We start from the raw sequence: 21,180 nt of genomic DNA on the forward strand, positions 1-21,180 counted from the left end.
AACAAATTTAGCTAGAATAACTGAAAGTTCCATATTCCTAATAAATCCAGGGCCACCACTTCGTGGTGACAAAATCTGAAGCAGAACACCTCATGAAGATTATAGAAGAAACTTTTCATTTAGGAGAAAATCTTCAGGTTTTGAAAAATAATTGACATTGCTATAAGCAATAAAGTTTCCTTCAGATTTTAATCAGCTTTATGGCCATCACAAGGTCAATCTGTCAAATCTTTCTTCTAAACCTTTAAATGAAGTATTGACTAAGCAGCAATGCTATGATCAAAGGCAATACCATTCAACTTTGAGAAATATTGTTCATAAAAGAGACCCACAAGGAACATTTCTAAACCATTTATATTTTTTCATATTTTAATTCAAGTAAGTTAATGAACATGGCTGTCACTTCAATATATAGCTGAGAAAATACAATTTTTAAAAAGATCAGATTTATTGAAAAATTATCTATATGGGAAAAGCTTTATTACCAAACAGATGCTTACAGTTTAATCCTGGAAGCAGTAACGGCTTTTAACATGGAATTTGGAAATAAATAATCACTTAAAAGCAGAAAAACAAGATAGCTGTACTCAGACACTTTCACAGGTCAGTGTACATAAGAAGTGGCAAGATGGAAGCAAGAACACCAAGGATTTTGAAGATCAGAAGTGAGTACTTTCAAGTAATTTTTAAAAATAGGCAATGAGTAATCAAAGACTTTTGAGAATAGGAGGGATTCACTGCCTAGAGCTGAGATAAAAGAAGCATAATCAGAGCAACATGAAGATTAGTGATTAGAGAAGAAAAGGAGATTAGCACCAGTTCTTTCAGAAAGTCAGGTTTCCTTTTAATACAACAGCAGTTTGCCCCGCAATGTCAACTCTTCCGTCACTGCGCACGGAAATCTTCAACTCTCCTCCACGGCGGGAACATTGAAAAGCTAAACAGAAACAAGAACCCAGAGTTAAATGAGTGTGTATCACAAATTATTTAGAAATCCATGAAAACTCAGGGAAAAGAGGCTTCTGCCTCTAGAAAACAAGGAGCACCAGGGCAAACAGTGCACCAGGGACACCCTGGATGAATTGCCTTTATGGATGAAAGTCAGCTGAGGGTATATTTCCAACCAGATCTTGCCTATTGAGTCTGACAAAACTGCTACTTAATACAAGCAGTGAAGGGTAGTTTGCTGTAGCAAATGAAGTTTCTTCTGTGTATCTAAGAAGTCTTGAATTCTCCCTTCATGGGATACAACTTTTGGAGGGAAGAAGAAAGAACACCAAGCATTACTGCATGAGAACAAATAACTATTTTACTGGCACTGAACACCAAAAGTTGATACTGCATTCAAAGAATGTGCCTGACTGAATGGTGAAAAAGTCCACAAAGGCAGTGGGAAAAATCTACAAAGAAACACAGATGCTGCTTCAGCTGTCACAAACTGACACCAAATTCTTACACAGGCAGCAACAGATATTGATTTATAGAATCTTGAAGATATAATTTAATACACCTGGATAAACTTGAAGTAGAAACAGCCTTCTGCTTGTAATTGCTTCAAGAGCTAAGCTTTTGCCTGAACTGTTGAGCCGTACACAGGTGGGACGATGTTCACTCAACATGTAGAGCCTCTAACTTGTTTCAGCAGTCTCATTCTAGCTGCATGACTTGACCAGAAAATAGTCTGGTTCAGATGGCATTTAGAAAAGGTTTGAGTTTTAAGCAGTGTTGCTTTTGTGAAAGGCTCTAAATGGATGAAGAGGCAATAATGTTCAGTGTTCCTTACTCAATGAACTTCCAACTGCTCCATAAGTTGCCCAAAGCTAAAGCTCCATATTTTTCCTCTCAAACCCACAGATAAATTGGGTAGAGATTGGATTCAGATCCCAAGAGATCTCTAGTCATGCTCTCTGATGGCATACATGCTGTATGCTTTAAAACTATTTCTCAGCCACTGCTGCTAAGAAAGCTCTTCTTTGATCAGGAGATTAGATTCTCAGACAGAGCAAGCACTCTGAAAGAGAGGAAACAGGAGCTATTTAAAGACTGAGATTGATACTTTCTGTTCTTTTCCATTTAGAGAACCATGGGTTGTTTTTAACTTGTCAGAACACAATCTATGGAGTAATGCTTCAACTGAATATTTTAGATCTAAAACTGATCAATTATTATTACCAGGTGTGGAGATTATTACCACCTAAACTCCTCCATTCCCACATGATAGCAGATTTAAATAAAAGAGATTCATTATTTCAACTCTTCAAAGGCTTAAATGTTCAAACTCTAGCTCTTTCACATCAAGACTACTGAGATTGTTTTGATATCAGTCCATTTTACTTTTAAAGGAAATTCCACAGTAGAAGAAAAAAATAACCCACAAAACACTTTTTTAGTCAAGCTTATATGAAAATAATACTTGATCTATCACACAAAAGCAGTGATATTTCATGCTGTGTCCAAGAGTAAACAGGCATGCATGGAACATTTCAATACCTAGAGGATTTCAACTAACAGCAGTGCCACTGGAGGCATTCAGGCATCTCTGAAGTGCAGTCACCCTTCAGATCACAAAGTTGTTGCACACCTATTCCATGCCTGTATTGACCAGGAGTACCTCATATTATACATATACTATGTAAACTTTATATTATACTTTATCAATTTTATACATATTTTCTATGAAAACAACTATGCACAACTGTACAAACAACATCTAACAACTGAACTCAGTGCTCTGGGCTCCTCTGTGGTTAACCTGACACATAGGAAAGTCTAGGAGCAGCCACAAGGTCTGCAAGGTTGAGTATGCTGATGCTGTCAACGTTGTCGAGATGGCCACAGCACTCAAGAGTTCTTCTTTAAAAACTTCAAGGGGTCTCAAGTATCAGTACCTTGTTACCTAAAATACCTTCTCAAAATTGCAGTCTCACAGTATTTAAAGTCTTCCATACCTTTGCTAAGTTGCAGTCCTATGAACAACCCCAGACAGCTCTGCCTCTTACCCTCTTTCTTCTCTTCTTTCTGCATTTCTAGCTCACTGCTTCCTGTCCCTTGCTCCTCACAGCATGGCCAGGAGACTCCAACCAACTCCGACTGAATGACTGCTCCACCAACTAACTCACTCTTTTATAACCCATAGCTGTGAGGACAAGGCTGTTCCCACTCTTTGGTAATTAACACAGCTGCAATATATTATTAGGGGCAAGATTGCCTTCAGCGCTATCTCTGTCTGTTCTCCTACATGCTGATAACACAGTATCACACCCCCCTGCATTCACTCATCAGCTGGTGCCCTTGTACCAACAAGGCTTGGAGCTTCTCACCAGCCGACATGGAGCTCAATGACCCCTCCTTAATGAATTTAAGGACTAATGGTTTTTCTTCATAATGTCATCAGAATGACATCAACGCAGGAAGAAGTGGCACTCTTGTAATATTTATTTTAAGAAATCACTAGTATTTTCTTTGAATTTCTCAACCCTATAGAGGAATGCTGAAAGAAGCACTTGCTCCTTAACCTAAGTGAAGATCTCCAAGACTTTTTTTTTTATCCTAAGAAAGAAGGTGAACTAATCTGGTGATTGATGGAGGGAAACCCCTCTCCTTTCAAGAAATGCTACACTTGTGCATAAATCTGATGCTGTCAATCTGTGCGTTGAAAATACTTGGAAAAGATGAAAGATGCAATGAAAACTCTTGACTTCATGAGAATTCAAATTAGCAAAAGCTTAAACACAGGTAGATTTTTGTACCTTAATGTAGCAACTTCCAAGGTTTTTTATGTGTTTTGTTGCTGTTAATAATGTTGGTGGTAATTTTTGCTTAGTTTCTGCCCCCCAAAAACAACCCTTAAATGCTATAAACCTGTTCTGTACTGGAAGGAATCAGAGAAGCTAAAGGCAGTAACAAGAAACAAATTTCCCCAAAAATTAATACAGCTGTCCCAAGTAAACTGTTATATTCCTTAGTTTAACCTGAGATAAAAACTGTCCTGGATAAGCCCTTTCTCACCACAATAATCTGGGAAGTCCTCTCTAATTTGTCTGGTTGTATGGAATTCCTTATGCATGTTTATAAATGTTACCTTAGAAATACGACAACAGTGTGAAGGGCTGGATATACAGACAGTTGTTATACATCACATTCACCAGTGACTTTGAAAGTCCATACATCTGCGAGATTATAATTTTTATACATTGCAGAGACTCCTCAAATGAAAGAAAGGCATGGACTGACGCAAACCCCTGATTTAACCGGCAGCTTAAATTCAAGGACATGTACCCAGCTTCAAGATCATGAAGTATTTCACCTTCTAAAAGTACTGGAAAATTCTCTTTGTAGTTGGTGGGGGTGGTCGTGTGACAATTTAGTCTAAAAAAATTAGGAAGAGAACCAAACCAGGAAATTAAGTCTGATGCTTCAGCAGAGGTGCAGCTGACCCACTCCTAAAGACCTCAATAGCCAGAGATCTGATTGTAGATTTAATGTTCTTCATTTTTGTATTATTTTATATGTAATCTATTTGGGAACTAACAGATCCTTCATTTTATGGAAGAAATTCTTCCTTTATTCTTGCAATAAAAAGTATCGGATATTACAGGAGCTACCACAGAGGTTTCTAAAAAGCCTGAAGATGCTCTTATTTATTAATAATTGGTGATATGGAATGTCCTTGAATGCCAGCCATCTTTTCCAAATAATCTCAGTAGTAATATAATTTGCCCAGAACTACCTGATAGCTCTCAGATAAGACATATGTAAGAAAAAATTATTTCTCATAAACATACATCAACTTAACTTTTTCCTATTTAAAGCAGTTTTGTACGATTTCTACCACAGAAGAAGTCTGAGGACATATATGCATGGAATATGAATTAAAAAATCCAACACAAACCTATCTTGTGGACAGACAAGACTTTTTTTTGTGCTAAACACATTAGAGAAGCTGATTACAGTATCCATTGTAATCTTGGCTGCTTGAGCTAGTTTCTCTAAAAGAGGAAATGGGACAGTACACACAAAATACATGAAAATGCAAACCAGGTACAAAATGTCAATTTTACGTACAGACGGAATTCCAGTTTATTTCAAGACTTGAAGCAGTGTCTATAGATGGCATGAAGAGTTCTAATTCCTCATTAATGTCCAAAAATGTCAAAATCTTCTGAGAAACAGCCAATCCGTAAGGACACATTACCAGAGACACTTTTGCATCTTCAGAAAACATGTTGAGATTCCACCCCCTCTCGCCACCTCCCCTCGCAACATCATTTAAGCTATCCTGTACAGATATTGTGTAGTGTAAATGCAAATACAAGACCTTTGGGACAGAATGTTAAATCTTTCCTTCAGTCCATGATGGAGAAGGTCCTGTTCATGGTGGATCCTCTGAAGACTTACCACCCTCAAGAAAATCCATTTTGAGATTCATTTGACCAAATACAGGAAGGCTATTTGTTTGGCAAAGTGTTTACTTTTATGAATAAAGAATCTTATTAGATCAAGTATCCAACCTCTGTTCTAAACCAAATGTGACCAAAGGCTTGTGTGCAGAATTGCCCCCTGTCCCCTCATGGGGAACCAGGTAGGGGACGAGGATATTCTGTATTGCTTCTCTTGTTCAACTGTTCTCTGGCAAAGCACTAGAAACAGGAGAAGCAAGGAGTCACCAACACCTCCTCATCCAGCACTGTCATACGTTAACAGTTTCTCTTGGCTTTTTTCCACCAGGTTCTTGAGTTTCTTGCTTAATAACAAAGAGGTGATCTAATAAGCATATCTCACTGATTGAACCAGAACACATAAACGACACCCTCTGAGATTCACCAAGCTTCAGCTGGGATGAAAGGTCATGAGAACTAAAATCCAAAAGCCAAGAACAAAAACTGACTGAAGAGAGTTAGGATCCAGAAACCAACACTTCAAACTCCCTGGGGCATGATGCATCATCATGGTGGTGGATGGGAAAGAAAGCAATTTCTCAAAGATTACCTCACAGACAAAATACTACATACTATTCTATTCATCTTGAGGAAAGGGATAGGGGGTTCTTGCTACAGTTTGCATTGCAGTAGTAATACAACCTTTTCTTTTCTAGTGAGTATATTTACATAAATGGGCAGCTTTGCAATAAAACAGTTTATCTTACCAAGCATTTCTTTCTTCCCCAGCTGCTCTGACCAGTAGCTGCTTAAAACAGCATGAGCAGATCCTTAAAAGAAATTGGAAAACAAAGTACAGAATTAAATTATAATCACTACTTCACAGAGTAAGCGTAGTCAAAATGTAAATATCATAAATCAAGTGCCACGTGTGTTTAGGGTAAAAAAACTAAGAGTTTGCACAGCAGACAGAACTTAAGGCTTTATAATTTCAAATTATGGTAAAGCAGTATTACTTCCACCTCCTCCAGCTTCAGTGGGAGTCTTTCTAGGTGAGGGCATCTTCATTAGCCACAACTCTCAGCTGACTAATAATTAAATGGTACCTAAGCAAAGGAGACCCTCCTGCAGCAATCACCATCACACTGAGTGCAACACCAGAAGAACAGACAGGAACACATCCTGCTGCCCTAAGCATGCAGCTAGCTGAACTCTCATAAGACTGAGAACAGCAGCAGTAAGTGTCATGAATCTAGGGAAGATCTCAGGTGAAACGCATTGGGAAAAAACCCAAACAAAAATCCAAAGCAGCACAAAAAAAGAACACCAACAGAAGTGGATATAAATTTCCACTGTAATATACTCACTGAACTAGTACCGAACAAGTCTCTCTTTTCTCTAATTGCAACACCTGAGGGAAACAATCTGAAAAGGGCACAAGAATATCTGACCTAATGACAGCAAGAGGCTGATTTGATTTTTTTCTGAATGAGATGGCCTCAGTCATAAAAGTTCTTAGTTTAATGAGCGCTCCTGCTATCCATATAAACCAGTCATTTATATGAGACTCCAAAGCACAAAAACAGATCAACAGATTTTAATAAGAACCTTTTAATTGAACTAAAGCAAAAGTATGAGTTTCTTATCATACAAACACATACCTGTAACAGGGTCTTCCAGAACTCCATACCAAGGTGCAAAATATCTGGAGTAAAAATCATGGCCTTTTCCACTGGAATTTCCCTTAACAGTGAGTATGAGTCCTTTCACTTTTCCTGTCTTTTCAGCTGACAAAAAGCGTTGTGCGCTCACTTTCAAGTCTTCCAACACAGACCTTGAATATAATTATGAAATTTTAACAGCCCATACTCTTTATTTTATATGAATGTTAAGTATTGAAAAGAAAAATAAAGCTATAGAATCATCTTCTCTACAATTCAAAACCCGCCCTAAAATATTAGAGGAGACAGGATTCCTAGCATTGTCCTCCCAATGGTATTTGACAGAAAAATCACCTTGAACCTAATACACTCTGAATGAGCAGAGGAAAAAAAACCTCAAGCCATGAGGTTCCTATTTATTTCTGAAAATAGAACATCACAAAATATTAGCCACAAAAAAAACCCAAAAAACCAACCCACCAACAACCAAAAAAAAAAAAAACAACAAAACCCCAAACAAATACCTCACACTTTGTTTCAACATTTTAATCACTGAGAGAATTACTGCCTCACTACAGAATGTACCAAGTGCTCCACCTGGTTTCAGAGCAGGCAAACAACTAATATCATTCAGGTCTTCATGGCACTCTAAAGCCATCTATACAGGCTGATACCTCCCTACAAAACAGTCTGAAAGAGTGAAATAATAATACACAGCTGAGAATATTTCTTTTTTCCCCATTACCCCAGACTTTAACCAATAGTTAGGCCAAACTTCAAGTTTGTAATAACAGTAATTTGGCCTGATTAAGAAATTATGTTTTGGCACTATACACCTAAAACATACCTGAATTAACACTGAAATTCAGATGAGCTTTGGAATAACTTGAATTGGAATTTCCTCTCGAAAGCTGCTTATGGTGTTGTTAAGCATATGTAAGCAGATTACAGTCCAATGGAAGTAAGAATCCAATGTGTCCTGAACTGAAGCAGGACTCCCAGCTTCCTGCCAGGTTACTGGATCATCTTTAGATTTGGATGGGAAAAATACACCATCATTAAAACTGTTTCCTACACCACCTACTCTTGAAGACAGATTTCAGAATGAACTTATTCAGCTTTACAGCTTCAATAAGCTCATATTAAAAGATAAAATAACCGCTTTACACAGAAATTTAAAGCAGATTTAAATTTGATTTAAAACCTGATTTAAAACTAGCTAAAAGAGCCTAGTATGTAAGGAATATAGACTAAGCAGGCCAACACAATCTCCTCATTCTTGATTTAAAAAATTAAAAGAGCGTGAGATACCTTTCATAAGTATCACTGAGGCGGACCAAGAGTTTTTTTGTGTCGGGAGAATAACGGACATCTTGAACAATCATGTCACCAACAGCTGCCTGGTGGAAAATGTAAAGGAGACAGAAAAACACCCGTCACCACCTGAGCATAAAAAATTATTTCCTCAGCATTTCTGTGGAGCACATTTCTTGACAGAAGAGGACTTATGTAACGTCTTCCATGCAACCTCAAGTACATACAAGCAAGAAAAGCAAATGCACCAAATGCATGAAAAGGATGAGTTACAAGCACCATGTGTGTCAATTTGGGAAGAAATCCAGGACCTAGGGTAGTGCCTCTTATGCACACAAAAGGCTGCAAATGCCATTGAAATAAATATTGACACTTCAGTCAATGGAAATGGGAGACACAGGTTTGGCTGTGGCATTTTGGAGAATTACATTCCCTGACCTACTGACTCATTACTGAGAGCTTTGAAGTTTGGTGTTTCAGATTCAGGAGTACATCAAGCAGTACCTCGTCACCAATTTTTGCCATTTTAATACATAAAAATAAGCAAAGCTATTATAGACGTTTCTCTAAGACAACTGATAGATTCTTCTTTTACCTTTATTAATTCTTCAACTTCCTTAAGTTCCTGAAAAAAAAAAAACCACACACACTGTAAAAAATGCAATATATACCTATGTATCTATGCAACTACAGACAGACACATATACTGACATACACATACTTTCCTTGAAAGCCTATCTTGAATAAAATTTTGACTAACCTGGGGGTAGGCTGTGTAAAGTGGCAAGTCCAGGACAATATGATCTTTCACTTGTCTGGCCTTTAGCTCCCCACTCAGTGTCACAAACGTGAGAACTGAATTTGTATTTTCTAGAGAGAGAACATTGCAACATTATCAAACATAAGAATTTTAATCTAAATTATTATATCATGGGAGTAGTTCAGTATATTCAGAGGAAGTTAGTTACGCAGCTCAAATATATCTAGAGTAACTCTGTACTCTGGGCAAAATTCCCAACTGATTCGATAAATCTGCTGAGGCTAATAAACAGCAATTGTCAGGGAATCCTTCCTGCATATGCCTAGAATGAATGGGATTGTCCTTTTAACAGAAAGCAATATTCCCTATTCATCAAATTCTACTGTACCTCTCCCAGATGACATTTGCATATTTAGCACTTTTCTTAAACAAGAGTAACCAGCAGGGCATTGGGATCAGAGGGTAGGCATCGGAATACAGCCTCGTAACTGGAGAGCAGCAGGAAAAGGCAATACCCAGGGTATCTCCATTTGTGCTCTATAGATGTTCTGAATGTTTAATGGCCTTGGTCTTAAAAAATAGAGGAGTTAATTAGAAGCAAATGTTCTAAAAAGTTATAGCAATACATAGGTTGTAAACCTACTTTGTACATGAAATAACACAGCAGCTGATGCAAGAGTAGCGTGACCACAGAGAGGAACTTCATTGGCTGGGGTGAACCATCTGAGGCCAAAGCAGGAACCTTGAAAAAATAAAGGTTATTTAATGCTATTAAGTGGAAGAAGTCCATTTCTTCATTTTATCTCAACATATATATATGTTCAGTGATGATGTTTCAGTTAATCAAAATGCATGTTACAATCAGTTTTGGTCCTAAACATGCCCTTAGGTACCCATTTTACACTGATTTTTCAGAACAGCTGTCTGTTTTGAATCAGGTGAACGATGTTTGCATGCTGCACAGATTTTTCTTTGTCCTAAGCAGGCCTTATTCAGAAGCTAAAGCCTCCATGCCCTTGTGTATGACGAAATCCTGCGAAGGCATAGCCATGATCTGTATACACCTGCAGGCTGGGTTACCATGTAGAGTTCATAGATGGTTTCGTTGGTATAACAGAGCCTGTAGTGGAGTTAGCTCAGTTATGAATTGTTTCGCTTAAACCAACAGTCAAGTCTGGTAAAAGTCTCTAATGTCTACTGACCCTTCATTTCACTAAAAATCATATTTCCATTTGCTGTTTAAAAAATTTAGAACAGAAATGTATGATATTTGGTTTCCTGTAACTTTTGTATGTGCATTTCAAGTGAATAATTACCATAAAAACACAACTGAAAGTGGAAAAGAAACTTTTTTTCCAATCCAAACAAGTCTTGTCATTACTACTATGGAAAATTAGTGCATTAGAGTCAGTCCCCTCTAATGAAAACCAATAGAATCCAAATAAAACCTTGTGGTGGAACCTAATGGCCCCAGCAGTGAAGTGCTGTGAGGGAGGGCTGGCCCAGCCCCAGCTGTGAGCTGCCCCGTGCTGTTCACACACTGCTCCAAGCGGAAGCTGCGCCCGGGAGCAGGAGAACATCAAGGATTCATGCACATGCCTGAGAGGAGGCAAACATCCCTGTGACCCACAACAGCTGCCTGGACACTCCAGACATACAGCGGGACTCACACTGAGAGGACACTGAGTACTCATATAAATCCCCATGTCCCTTAAATAACAGAACTGATTGGCTTGGTGTTTTCTTTAATGAAAATTAAATTAGGCGCACTGATCACGAAGGCCTGCAGAAACATACGCTGTGTCTGGGAGCCTTCACTACACCAATGAATGTTCCAGAAGCAGATGATAAATGACATTCTGATGTTCCTGATTCACTCCCACCACCCCTCAACACACGCACTCTCAGGTGTGACCAAATTCCTTTGAAAGACCTGTGCACCTCTTGGCAGCTGTGTGGTCTGAGGCCACAAACTAGCCTGGTAGTATCAAAAGCACCAACATGATAAAGAAGCTGGCATTTTGTATGCTGTCAGATAGGGATGATTTGAAAATAAGTGTGTTAAACATATTGGCAAAGCGCTAACATGAAATTTAAAAAGTAGCCTCACTTCTTGCTCCATGCGATTAGTCTAACCCTAAAATAAATTCCAATGTATTAACAGTAGGAGCAACCAATCACAGTTACTGCTATCTTTAATACTTTTAATTACAGAGATTGCACGAAATCCTACTCCCTGTACAATCCATCACATAACAAAGAAAATAAACATGACTCCTTAACCTGGAACCTCAGTACAGACAAGTGGAGTCGCAGCCCCTTGGCTCATGCCACCACACAACAGTCAAGTGAGCAGATTCAGCAAACTGATTTGGCTGAAAATTAATCCCCAGAGTCTGAATGAATTCTGCATTTACCTGATGTTTCCAATTCCAATTCAAATTCTCAGCTTTGTTGGAAACATGCATTTTCCAGTATTGGCTCCACCGACATCTTATGAGACTTTGCGACAAACCCAAATAACATTACAGTTACACAATAGTGATGGTTCTCTAAACAGCCAAGACAGATTCTACTCACTTTGCAGTCTTGTGCATATGGAATGAGCATGTTCCATCTCTGTTCTTCTGCTTGTATAAGAAATTACCTCAGGATATTATTAGTAATAAGGGAAATATTAATTGAAAAATGTCCGCTTAGCATTTTCTTGCTTATTTAGTAAAAGGCACTAAAACAAATGGTCTGAATTCTGAATAAATATGTCTATATTGTAAAATAAAATTGAACACAAATATTTTCAAGAATCCACATGCAATAGTCTTATGATCTTAAGATTCATCACAACACCAAGTTTTTGTTTCACTGTCTTACAAATCAGCACCACTCCTTATAAATGTACCAACAGTATCTTCCTATCCCTTTGTTAGATATTTTGGAGGGTAAACAGAACCACTAACTTTTGGTAAAGTCATCTCCAGGGTTCAGTTTTCTGATGAAAGCTGTTTCTGAAAGGTTCATTTCTGTTGCAATTTTTTGGTGCAAATCTTCGTCCAAGTCCTAAGGATGAAATCAACAAATCCAATCAAGAGCAGGCCAAAAAATGCAGAATCAAACTTTCTGTCAAATGCAGTCATTTAGTTTTCTATTAAAATAAAACATAGATTCAGTCTTAATTCAAAATACTCTGTGAGAGTAAAATAAACTTTAAGTGGGACAATACACTCCCTCTGTAGGAGCTGAGACAAACTGGAAAAAAATGAAACTGCTGGAGCTCACTAAGTGCCCGTGATTTCAGCCAGTGAACATTGATCCCAAGATAGCCAAGCCCCGGGGATTGTGTAACATTCTCCTTGGCCCATGTTCCTGCTCTTTCTCCACAGTTATGCTGACTGGCCAGGTTGGAGAATCTGATCTTTAAAATACTGCAACTTAAGTGAAACAAAGTACTAAAGAGACCAGGTCAGGTTCAGCTGCTGAGATATAAAAATGCGCCCTTTTAACCTGAATTACTTCCTTTAATAACTAAACCTCTCCAGCCAATATCCCCACACTACAGCTACAAACCAATAACTGATTAGCACACTAGAGCTGAACTTGCAGATTGAATTCTGTGCAGTTAAACAACATTCTAACATTTTACGGTACAGTTACATTCCCCATACCCCAGGAAGAGTTTGGTCAGTTACTGTAAAGATCCTAGATCAGAACAAAGACCAGAAAAAAGCTATTAAAAATAACTACTTTTTTTTTTAAGTAACATGGAACTTTATTGAAATACTGCCATCCTGTGGCACCTCTGAAACACAGAAACGACTGGGTTTGCCATCCTTGCATTTCTCCTGATTTTTTCTGTAAAGCATCTTCTGAGACTCAGGAGGGAGCAGAGAACAGTTGTTTTGCATGGCTGCATCACACTTTCTTCACTCTTAGAATAAAATGCTGGATTAGGATCTCAGCTTTAGCTGTCACACTAGTCTTTACTTCCAGGAACTGTAGAAAAAACTTTTTAAACATCTGCATTCTAAAGTCATCATGCAAGTAAGGTAGCCTCACAATACCTTAATGTAATAAAGCAAAATTAATATAAAAATGCAATTAGAAACTCATAATTTTAAAGCCGAGATCATTTTGAGAGTATTTAGATTTTATGGGGCCAAAAATATCTCTGAAGAGATGTTCCCAGTCATACCTTTAGCTGACTTGGTAAAGGGGCAACATTATATGAGATTTAGACTGACTTAGGAACATCTAGAAAGTATTCATATTGTCATTACAGGCTCTTGCTGTTGGCTACTCTACCTATATTTTCATATTTACAATCTTTTATTAGGAGTTACTACACAAATAATACGAGGCCTGTAAATTTCTAATCGATCTTAGTAATTCTTTTTGTTAGAAATCAGTACCAATTAGCAACAACTGTTCACAACACCCTCATGAGGAAGATAACCACTGTCAACTGCATCAAAACTACCATGTAAAAAGGAAGCAAAAAACTTGGTTGTTTAAACTTGGCTAAACCTAATGGTGAAAGACTCATATCCAGGTCAATACCTGCTCTTTTTCTTTCCAGAGAAAGAGGAAAAACAAAGGAAAAAAGGGAGAAAACCCATACTAAAACCAAATCCCACAGTTTAATCCTTCTACTGAGTACCGATTCTGTTTTACAGCATTACTTTTCAGATTTCACTCTGAATCCTTCTTAATCCTCCAGAATCTTTATTCTGGATCATTCTTGAAGAAATTAAGCCATTTTCTTGACTAAACTCAAAATAAATCCAGTCTATTCCTTAATAAAGTGTTTTTAACAGCCCACAAAAAATTCAAAGGTTGTCTTGTATGACATCGTTGTGATTGGGGGGGGGAGGGAAAGACGAACACCCCCGTGCTAATTTCTCTGTATTCTGGCGCCACAGCAAACAACTCTGGAAAACAAAAGTCCCGAATAAAGAAAGCAAAGTCTGATCCAGTGCTGAGTCCTCAGGCCAAGTACAGAATGGCAAATGTCATTACAGTACCTCAAAAAATTGCTGGGTTTTTTTAAACTTACATTTTCAAGCAGACAAACTGCCGCAGGATTTCCAGAAAATGGCCGGTTTGTAAAAGCATCAACCGTAAAAATTGGAATCTGCATTGTCTCGTGCACCTGTTCAGCCGCAGGCTGCGCTCTGCAAGGTACTCTCTAACCTGTTTAACCCAAACAGACAGCAGAACTCCAAGTTAATGTTTTCCCGACGGCAGGCGGAGCCAGCGGCCCCATCTCGTCACTTCCTAGCGCCGACACTGATTGAGACTGCTTCGTACGCCACTGGCGCTCTACGCTTGCTTGCTTGCTTGCTTATTTATTTATTTATTTACTTATTTACTTACTTACTTACTTAAAACACACATTTTAGCCTCCCTCGCCACCAGCCCCTTTCACCACAGCACCCGGCCCGGTCTGCCCCGCACTGAGGGAGGCGGGATCCTTGCCGGCTCGGCAGGTTTGCTGAGGAGGCGCGGGCAGCCATTGCGTGCGCCCACACCGGGCAACCTTCCTCATCCTCACTCCCTCCCAAAGCTGCGCCGGGGGAGAGGGACACGCTGAGCGGGACACAGCTCCAGAGCACCACCGGAGGCCGCCGCCGCGGGCGTGAGGCGATTCCTGGGCACGCGCGCTCCCGCTTGGCGCCAAAACGAGCGGCGGCGGCCGCGTGAGCGAGGGAGGAGCGCGCACGCGCCCGGACGGTCCCTCAGCAGAGGAGGCGGTGAAAGGAAGGGGCGGGAACGCCCCCTCCCTACCCCGCATGCGCCGTCGCTCCCTTCCACCATCCCCCCCGCTTTCCCCCTGCGAGTCGCGCGTGCGCGGGAGCCGCCCAGGCGGGTGTGAGGCGGCGCGCGGTGCGGGTATCGCGATAGTCGCGCGGCCCGGACGCTCCGCTGCCCGTGGGCGCTGCGCAGGTGTGGGCCCGCCGGACGGCTCGGCAGTGAGCGAGGAGGCGCGTTCTGCCCGGCGCGAGCGGCTGCCGGGACACGGCCAGGGGTGCGCGAGAGGCTCGCGAGAGGCTCGCGGTGAGCGGAGAGGGCGAGCGGGCCGAGCGAGCGGCGGCGGGGCCCGCCCGGGGCGGTTCGGCGGGCGAAGGGTGGCCTCGGGGGGGCTCGGGACACGCCCGGCGCCGGGTCGGGCCCCGCGCGCGCCCGAGGGCGGGGGAGGGGCGAGGCGGTGCGGAGCCTCGTTCCCGATCGCGGCCGCCATTTTGAGCGGCGGAGGCGAGGGCGGCGGCGGCCCCAGGAGAGCGGCGGGCGGGGGGTCCCGGGGCGGTGAGGGGGCGCGGGCCGGGCGGCGCGGCATCTCCGAGGCCAGAGGTGAGCGGCGGGACGCGGCGGGGGGCGCGGCGGGAGCGGGGCGGGCGAGCGGCGGGCGCCCCGAGGAGGCGCGGTAAATGGCGGCGAGGAGCGGGCGGGGGTCAGGGCCGCGGTCTCGGGAGGACGGCGGGAGGCGGGATCGCGATGGCTCCGCGCCTCACGAGGCGCCGATGGCGGCTCTCTTTGTGGGACGGTGGCGGGGGCCCCCCTTCACACGCCCCCGTCACACGCGCACTCGCCCGCCGCCCTCGGCTGAGGGCAGACAAAGGAAGGCCTTGTGGTTCCAGCCCCTTCCTCAGTTGTTACGCTTCAAGGAAAAAAACAACACCGGAAAAAAAAAAAAAAAAAAGCCCCCAAAGCTTTACAGGGCGGATGTGAAATGCACTCCGAGTAAATGCCAGGCTCAATGTGCCGTGCCCTGCCCACGTGCTGCCCGCCGGCCACGCGGTGCTCTGCAGCAGCAGCCCCGGTGGCGGGGGTTAAATCCCCTCGGTGCGGATTTAGATCCCTTTGGGATGTGTTTAGATGCACAATTTCAAATCCGGAACAGGAATAAAGTTCACGAGAGTTATCTAAATAAAACGTAGCATATTTCTTTTTAAGGGGGGGGCCTCGGGCATGGACGGAAACTCAGGGGTTTTTTATTTCTGTTTTGTTGGGTATTTTTAGGATTTAAATTAAATAAAAGATGGACTGGAGTGGAAAACACAATGGGCCCAATGATACAACCAATGACGGAACAGTGGTACGACTCCGAGGCCTGCCATTTGGTTGCAGCAAAGAAGAGATTGTTCAGTTTTTCCAAGGTATTTCCAGTATAGTCGAAGCGTAGTGGGGTTCTTTAGAGGATTTTTGTATCTGTTACACAGTGTTTTGTACACGTTTAATAGCTGTTAATGGGGTGGATGGGGAGGGATTGTGTTAAATTAGTTTATTTTGACTAAGATTATGCCCTGTAAATGAAGCACGGATAATCATAGATGTAGTAGAACACAAAATGTATCTGATTTTGTCGAGGTGGGAAAGATACTGTGCATATTGGGGTAACCTGAATGTTAACATTTGAATCGGTTAAATTGCTTGATTGGTAGCTATATTTTCTTCGTGTAACTTAGGTGGTTGTATTTTTGTATAGTCTAAACAGAAAAGAAGTACAGCTAAATCCATAAATGTTTAATGACAGATCGTGGGCTTGTATTGTTGGGTGATGGGGGAAACAAGGTGGTTTTCTTTTTCGTTGTTGTTGTTTAGATATGCTTTAAGTATTTGCTACAGATGGGAATGTTTCAGCCTTTAACACTGTTCCCCTTGACGGGGTTATTTGTCCTTGGGTTAAAGGGTTGGAAATCGTGCCAAATGGGATAACATTGACGCTGGACTACCAGGGGAGAAGCACAGGGGAGGCCTTCGTGCAGTTTGCTTCAAAGGAGATAGCAGAAAATGCTCTGGGGAAACACAAGGAAAGAATAGGGCACAGGTGGGGATGGAGAGTTTGGGATGGTGTTAAATCTTTATTTTTTGGGGGTTGTGGGTCAGTAATGCTTTTGGGGGGTTGGGGACCGTTGGGGAATTGGCTGTTTTTAAGAATTTTTGTAACTGATCCTAAGTTAACTTGGGAAATACAGTAGATTTGGGGGGTGGGGGAGACAGTATTGCACTGGGTAGTTTGCTAAACTCAGAAAATTGTTTCAATCATGCTTGTGTTGGGTAATTTGTGATAAACGCTGCTATAGCCAGACATTGTTTTTCAACAGTATGTTTCTCATACTGGAAAGACATATTTTAAGCTTAATTCGTACAGCTAGAATTTTCACATAGTAATTTTTGCCACCGTAAAGTGGGGGTTTTTTAATACACTTAAGATTCTTACAGTTTCAAGGAGAAACTTAAGTTGTATGGCATTTCTAGTCACTGCTATTGGCTTGTACGTTTAGCTCTAGAAAATGTAGTATGGCCTTTTGTAAAATTCAGACTGCTTCTGCCTGTGTTCTTACTGGTACCTTGAAAATCCTCTTTTATTAGATACATTGAAATCTTCAAAAGTAGTAAGAGCGAAATCAGAGGATTCTCTGACATGCCAAGAAGAATGATGGGACAACAGCGACCTGGACCATATGATAGACCATTAGGAGGAAGAGGGGGTTATTATGGAGCTGGGCGTGGAAGTATGTATGACAGAATGCGTCGAGGAGGTGGTGGATATGACGGTGGTATGTTCATCTAATGAACACAGGTTCTCTTGGCAGTTTCATGTTTCTGACATACTTGTCAAGAAATAAGAAATGGCAGTAGCTGTAATGCCCTTTAGGTTGGATGTATTGATAGGAAAAAAATTTGTAATACATCAAAACACGTGGCTTCGTATTTAAGATGAACGTTAATAATAAGAGAGCTATTTTCGTTTGAATCAGATCTTTCCACTTGCATGTTTCAGTCTGTGTCATATAAAAAGAAATGTACTTTTTACCACGTTCAGAAATCCAGGTTTGAACGTCTGCAGGGGCTGTTTGCAAAGCGCTGGGTGCCCAGAGACTGCAGAATTGAGTGTTGTGTGTGCAGTGCTCTGTGAATTCGGAGCAGTAATGTAATGGTTCTTTTCCTCTTTCCATTGCACAGGATATGGTGGCTTTGATGATTATGGTGGCTATAATAACTATGGCTACGGAAACGACGGCTATGACGACAGAATGAGGGATGGGAGAGGTAAAAGAAATTATTAGTTTGTCTAAAAAGGTTCTCCTGTTACTTGAGTTGCAAGACACGGTATTTCCCAGGCAGAGACGATTCTTCTGCTGTTTGGTAAAGGAGGCTGTTTAAAAAGGGGAGGGGATTGGGGAATCGTAAGAAAAGGTAAATAGACGGCTTAGGAGGTTTGGGTTGATACATGGGAGGCGTAAACACCGTGCATTCACTGGTATAATTTAGTGCGTTCAGAAAAAGAGTAGTGATGATTTTTGGCTTTTCATGATCTTAGAGGTGTGTGGGTTTTTTTGGTTTGGGTTTCCCAATAGGCATGGGAGGACATGGCTATGGAGCTGGAGATGCAGGGTCGGGGTTCCATGGTGGCGGTCATTTTGTTCACATGAGAGGGCTGCCTTTCCGAGCCACGGAAAACGATATTGCTAACGTAAGTACCACGGGGGAAAGGGCTTCCTCATGCCAGCAGTATGCGTGTCCCTGTCTGTCCCAGTCCAAACTCGGGGAGCCTTCTCAAACAAGTCACTGCTACACCTGCACAAAGTTACCGAGCTTTTAGAAAGCTACTCTCTGAGGTGGGATCACCGGCAAAGTCAGCAAAGCTATATTTAACATTAATCCCTGCACTCTCTGCTATTTTGTTTCCGTAAAAGGTGTATTGCAGAGACAACAGTCGCTGCAATCGGTATCCTCATTTTAAGGCCTTCAGGATTTGTTTAAGCTGCTCTGATTTTGTGAAAATGACAGATGTGAAACTTACATTGCTAGTTTTCATATTTGTTTGTTGACCTGAGACTTATTTCAGGAGGGGCAGGGTGGGCAGGCTGTAGAGAGCTGTGTTGCCTTGGAGAGGACTGCATCTCTCTCGTCAGAGGTCAGGGTCGCAGATAAAAGCGCATCCGCAGGATTTTGGGAATGCGTTCTTGTGTTAGTGCGGATGTGGTGTTGTCTGGGAAAAAGCTTTCTTGGGGTACGAGGCCTGGCTTAAACATAGCACATCCTTGGAGAGAGGCTGTCTTGCTAGTTGCGCCTGTATATTTTACATGCAGAGCTCCGTTCTTAAGCTGGTGCTTGTTCGCTTTTGTGACTGGGTTGGTTTATTTAAATGGAGGTGTGTTTTCTTGAGCTGGTTTGATTGTTTCATTTAGGGTAAAGACTGACAGCAAGGGCCAAAAGTCAGGCTTTGATCTGGAGCAGTGAGGAAGAGTAGTGCTATTGACAGGCAGCATTTCTTGAATTCCATGAATGCGTCCTTGCTTTGAGAACTCTGAAGAAGCAGAGCCCAGTGAAAACCAACCGATTATTTTCTTGCCCAGGATGCCGTCGCAGTTGACTGTTGCTCAAAGCAGTGTGTGTGTGGGCAGGAGTTGTTTGCATCTTTGCTTTCAGAGAAAGCTCCTTGGGCTCTGTAGCTGCAGCTCTCCAAGCTGTGTAGTAACAATGGGTTGTCAGCATGGGTTGACCTGATGTTGAATGTCCCACAACCACCAAGTACTACTTGAGAAATGAGTAGTTAAATTTATGTGGTGGGATGATGTTGAATTAAAGCAGTGCACCACTAACCATGGGAATGGAAAACAAATGCCTGGCTTGAATTCCGCATTAACGTGATTTGTTTTTTGTTTTCTCCCTAGTTTTTCTCGCCATTGAACCCTATAAGAGTTCACATTGATATTGGAGCAGATGGAAGAGCTACGGGAGAGGCAGATGTGGAATTTGTAACACACGAGGACGCGGTAGCTGCCATGTCCAAGGATAAGAATCACATGCGTGAGTGTCGTGTTCCCTGACGCTGCCGCTGGGCCAGGCTCGAGCAGGGCTGTGAGCAGCAGATCCATCCTAAGCTTTTCCCAGTTTACCACACTGCAGACTCGCTTGTTTGTGGCCCTCTGTCTGCTCCCTCTATGGGGGGGTTGCTTTGTGTGTGTGCTCCTGGTCTGGGAAACAAAATACAAACTGAGGCGCTTTCTGCTTCTTACAGAGCATCGATACATTGAACTGTTCCTGAATTCCACTGCTGGAGGTGGCTCTGGAATGGGAGGCTATGGCAGAGATGGAATGGGTATGCATCAATTGCACACTTAGCTGATGCTTTGCCAAGTCTAATGGGTTCCAAGCTTGTAACGTTGGACTTTTGGCTTTGCAGATCAAGGTTATGGCTCTGTTGGCAGAATGGGAATGGGTAGCAATTACAGCGGCGGGTACGGAACGCCTGATGGCTTGGGCGGATATAGTAAGTACAATTTCTCTTTTAAATGTTCAGGGGGAAAGTGTGGATGTCAGTCTTTGACAGAGAGGGGCAAGGGTGGTGGGCTTTGGGCTGGGACAAGGGAAAGAGGGGCGGTGGTTTTTTGAAACTAAGGCTCTGGGGGCTTTACGCATCGTGCTACTGCAGCAAATGCTGGTTAAGAGCGGTAGTGCTGAGTATTGTTAGTGTAAGTTGTCATTGTCAACCAGTTCTGTATTACCCATCCCATTTTTTCTTTTTTTAAGGTATGTATGCGTGACCTTGTGTCAATTGTTTGCAGGTCGTGGCAGTGGAAATAGTGGAGGATACTATGGGCAAGGCAGTATGGGTGGAGGAGGATGGCGTGGGATGTATTGAAGGATAGCCTTGCTTCTGCAAAACACCTTGGAAGAAACAGTCTCTGGTCTACTAGACTTTCTTACAAAATTTAATTTCTTTTGTATTTTAAGAACTTTATAATGACTGAAGGAATGTGTTTTCACAATATTATTTGGTAAGCAACAGATTGTGATGGGAAAATCTGTTTTCTGTAGGTTTTATTTGTTGCATACTCTGACTTTAAATAAATTTTTATATTCAAACCACTGATGTTGATACTTTTTATACTAGTTACTCCTAAGGATGTATTACATATTCAAGACTACAGTCGGTTTAAAATGTTGTACTATGGTTCCATAAAGGTGGTTGTACTGTAACTCCTATGAACACTGATTCAGTTCTATGTAATCTTGGTCTAGTGAACAAATTTAAGCATTCACTTGTTTAAGGGGAGAAGGG

At 41.8% G+C, this 21,180-nt stretch overlaps 2 protein-coding genes across 12 annotated transcripts; one reads left to right on the plus strand and one right to left on the minus strand.

The window, feature by feature from the left end:
• Positions 1 to 378: 378 nt before the first annotated feature.
• On the minus strand, positions 379 to 14,991 carry PBLD (phenazine biosynthesis like protein domain containing). 6 transcript variants are annotated; one of them, XR_009208094.1, is made up of 11 exons: positions 14,895 to 14,991; positions 14,164 to 14,300; positions 12,071 to 12,170; positions 9,757 to 9,855; positions 9,114 to 9,223; positions 8,949 to 8,978; positions 8,351 to 8,439; positions 7,040 to 7,212; positions 6,146 to 6,208; positions 2,949 to 5,639; positions 379 to 937 (listed from the first exon to the last, which is right to left on the minus strand). XR_009208094.1 is itself a non-coding variant. In XM_040072176.2 (9 exons), exons 1-9 carry the CDS (start codon positions 14,245 to 14,247, stop codon positions 825 to 827), a joined length of 861 nt encoding a protein of 286 aa, XP_039928110.1. In that variant the 5' UTR covers positions 14,248 to 14,369; the 3' UTR covers positions 379 to 824. The 6 variants fall into 6 exon arrangements, 1 of the variants encoding a protein (XP_039928110.1); XR_009208093.1 differs by lacking the exon at positions 14,895 to 14,991 and adding an exon at positions 14,565 to 14,768; XR_009208092.1 differs by lacking the exon at positions 14,895 to 14,991 and adding an exon at positions 14,492 to 14,768.
• A 19-nt stretch (positions 14,992 to 15,010) lies between these two features.
• On the plus strand, positions 15,011 to 20,984 carry HNRNPH3 (heterogeneous nuclear ribonucleoprotein H3). 6 transcript variants are annotated; one of them, XM_040072171.2, is made up of 10 exons: positions 15,011 to 15,164; positions 16,128 to 16,264; positions 16,797 to 16,935; positions 17,481 to 17,668; positions 18,075 to 18,161; positions 18,470 to 18,585; positions 19,790 to 19,925; positions 20,137 to 20,217; positions 20,302 to 20,388; positions 20,649 to 20,984. In XM_040072171.2, exons 2-10 carry the CDS (start codon positions 16,147 to 16,149, stop codon positions 20,660 to 20,662), a joined length of 966 nt encoding a protein of 321 aa, XP_039928105.1. In that variant the 5' UTR covers positions 15,011 to 15,164; positions 16,128 to 16,146; the 3' UTR covers positions 20,663 to 20,984. The 6 variants fall into 6 exon arrangements, with proteins under 6 accessions (XP_039928105.1, XP_039928101.1, XP_039928103.1 ...); XM_040072167.2 differs by having other exon boundaries at positions 20,684 to 20,984; XM_040072169.2 differs by having other exon boundaries at positions 17,481 to 17,623; positions 20,684 to 20,984.
• The last annotated feature ends 196 nt before the right edge of the window (positions 20,985 to 21,180 follow it).

Source organism: Hirundo rustica, chromosome 8 (genome assembly GCF_015227805.2).
Source record: "Hirundo rustica isolate bHirRus1 chromosome 8, bHirRus1.pri.v3, whole genome shotgun sequence".
Taxonomy (NCBI): domain Eukaryota; kingdom Metazoa; phylum Chordata; class Aves; order Passeriformes; family Hirundinidae; genus Hirundo; species Hirundo rustica.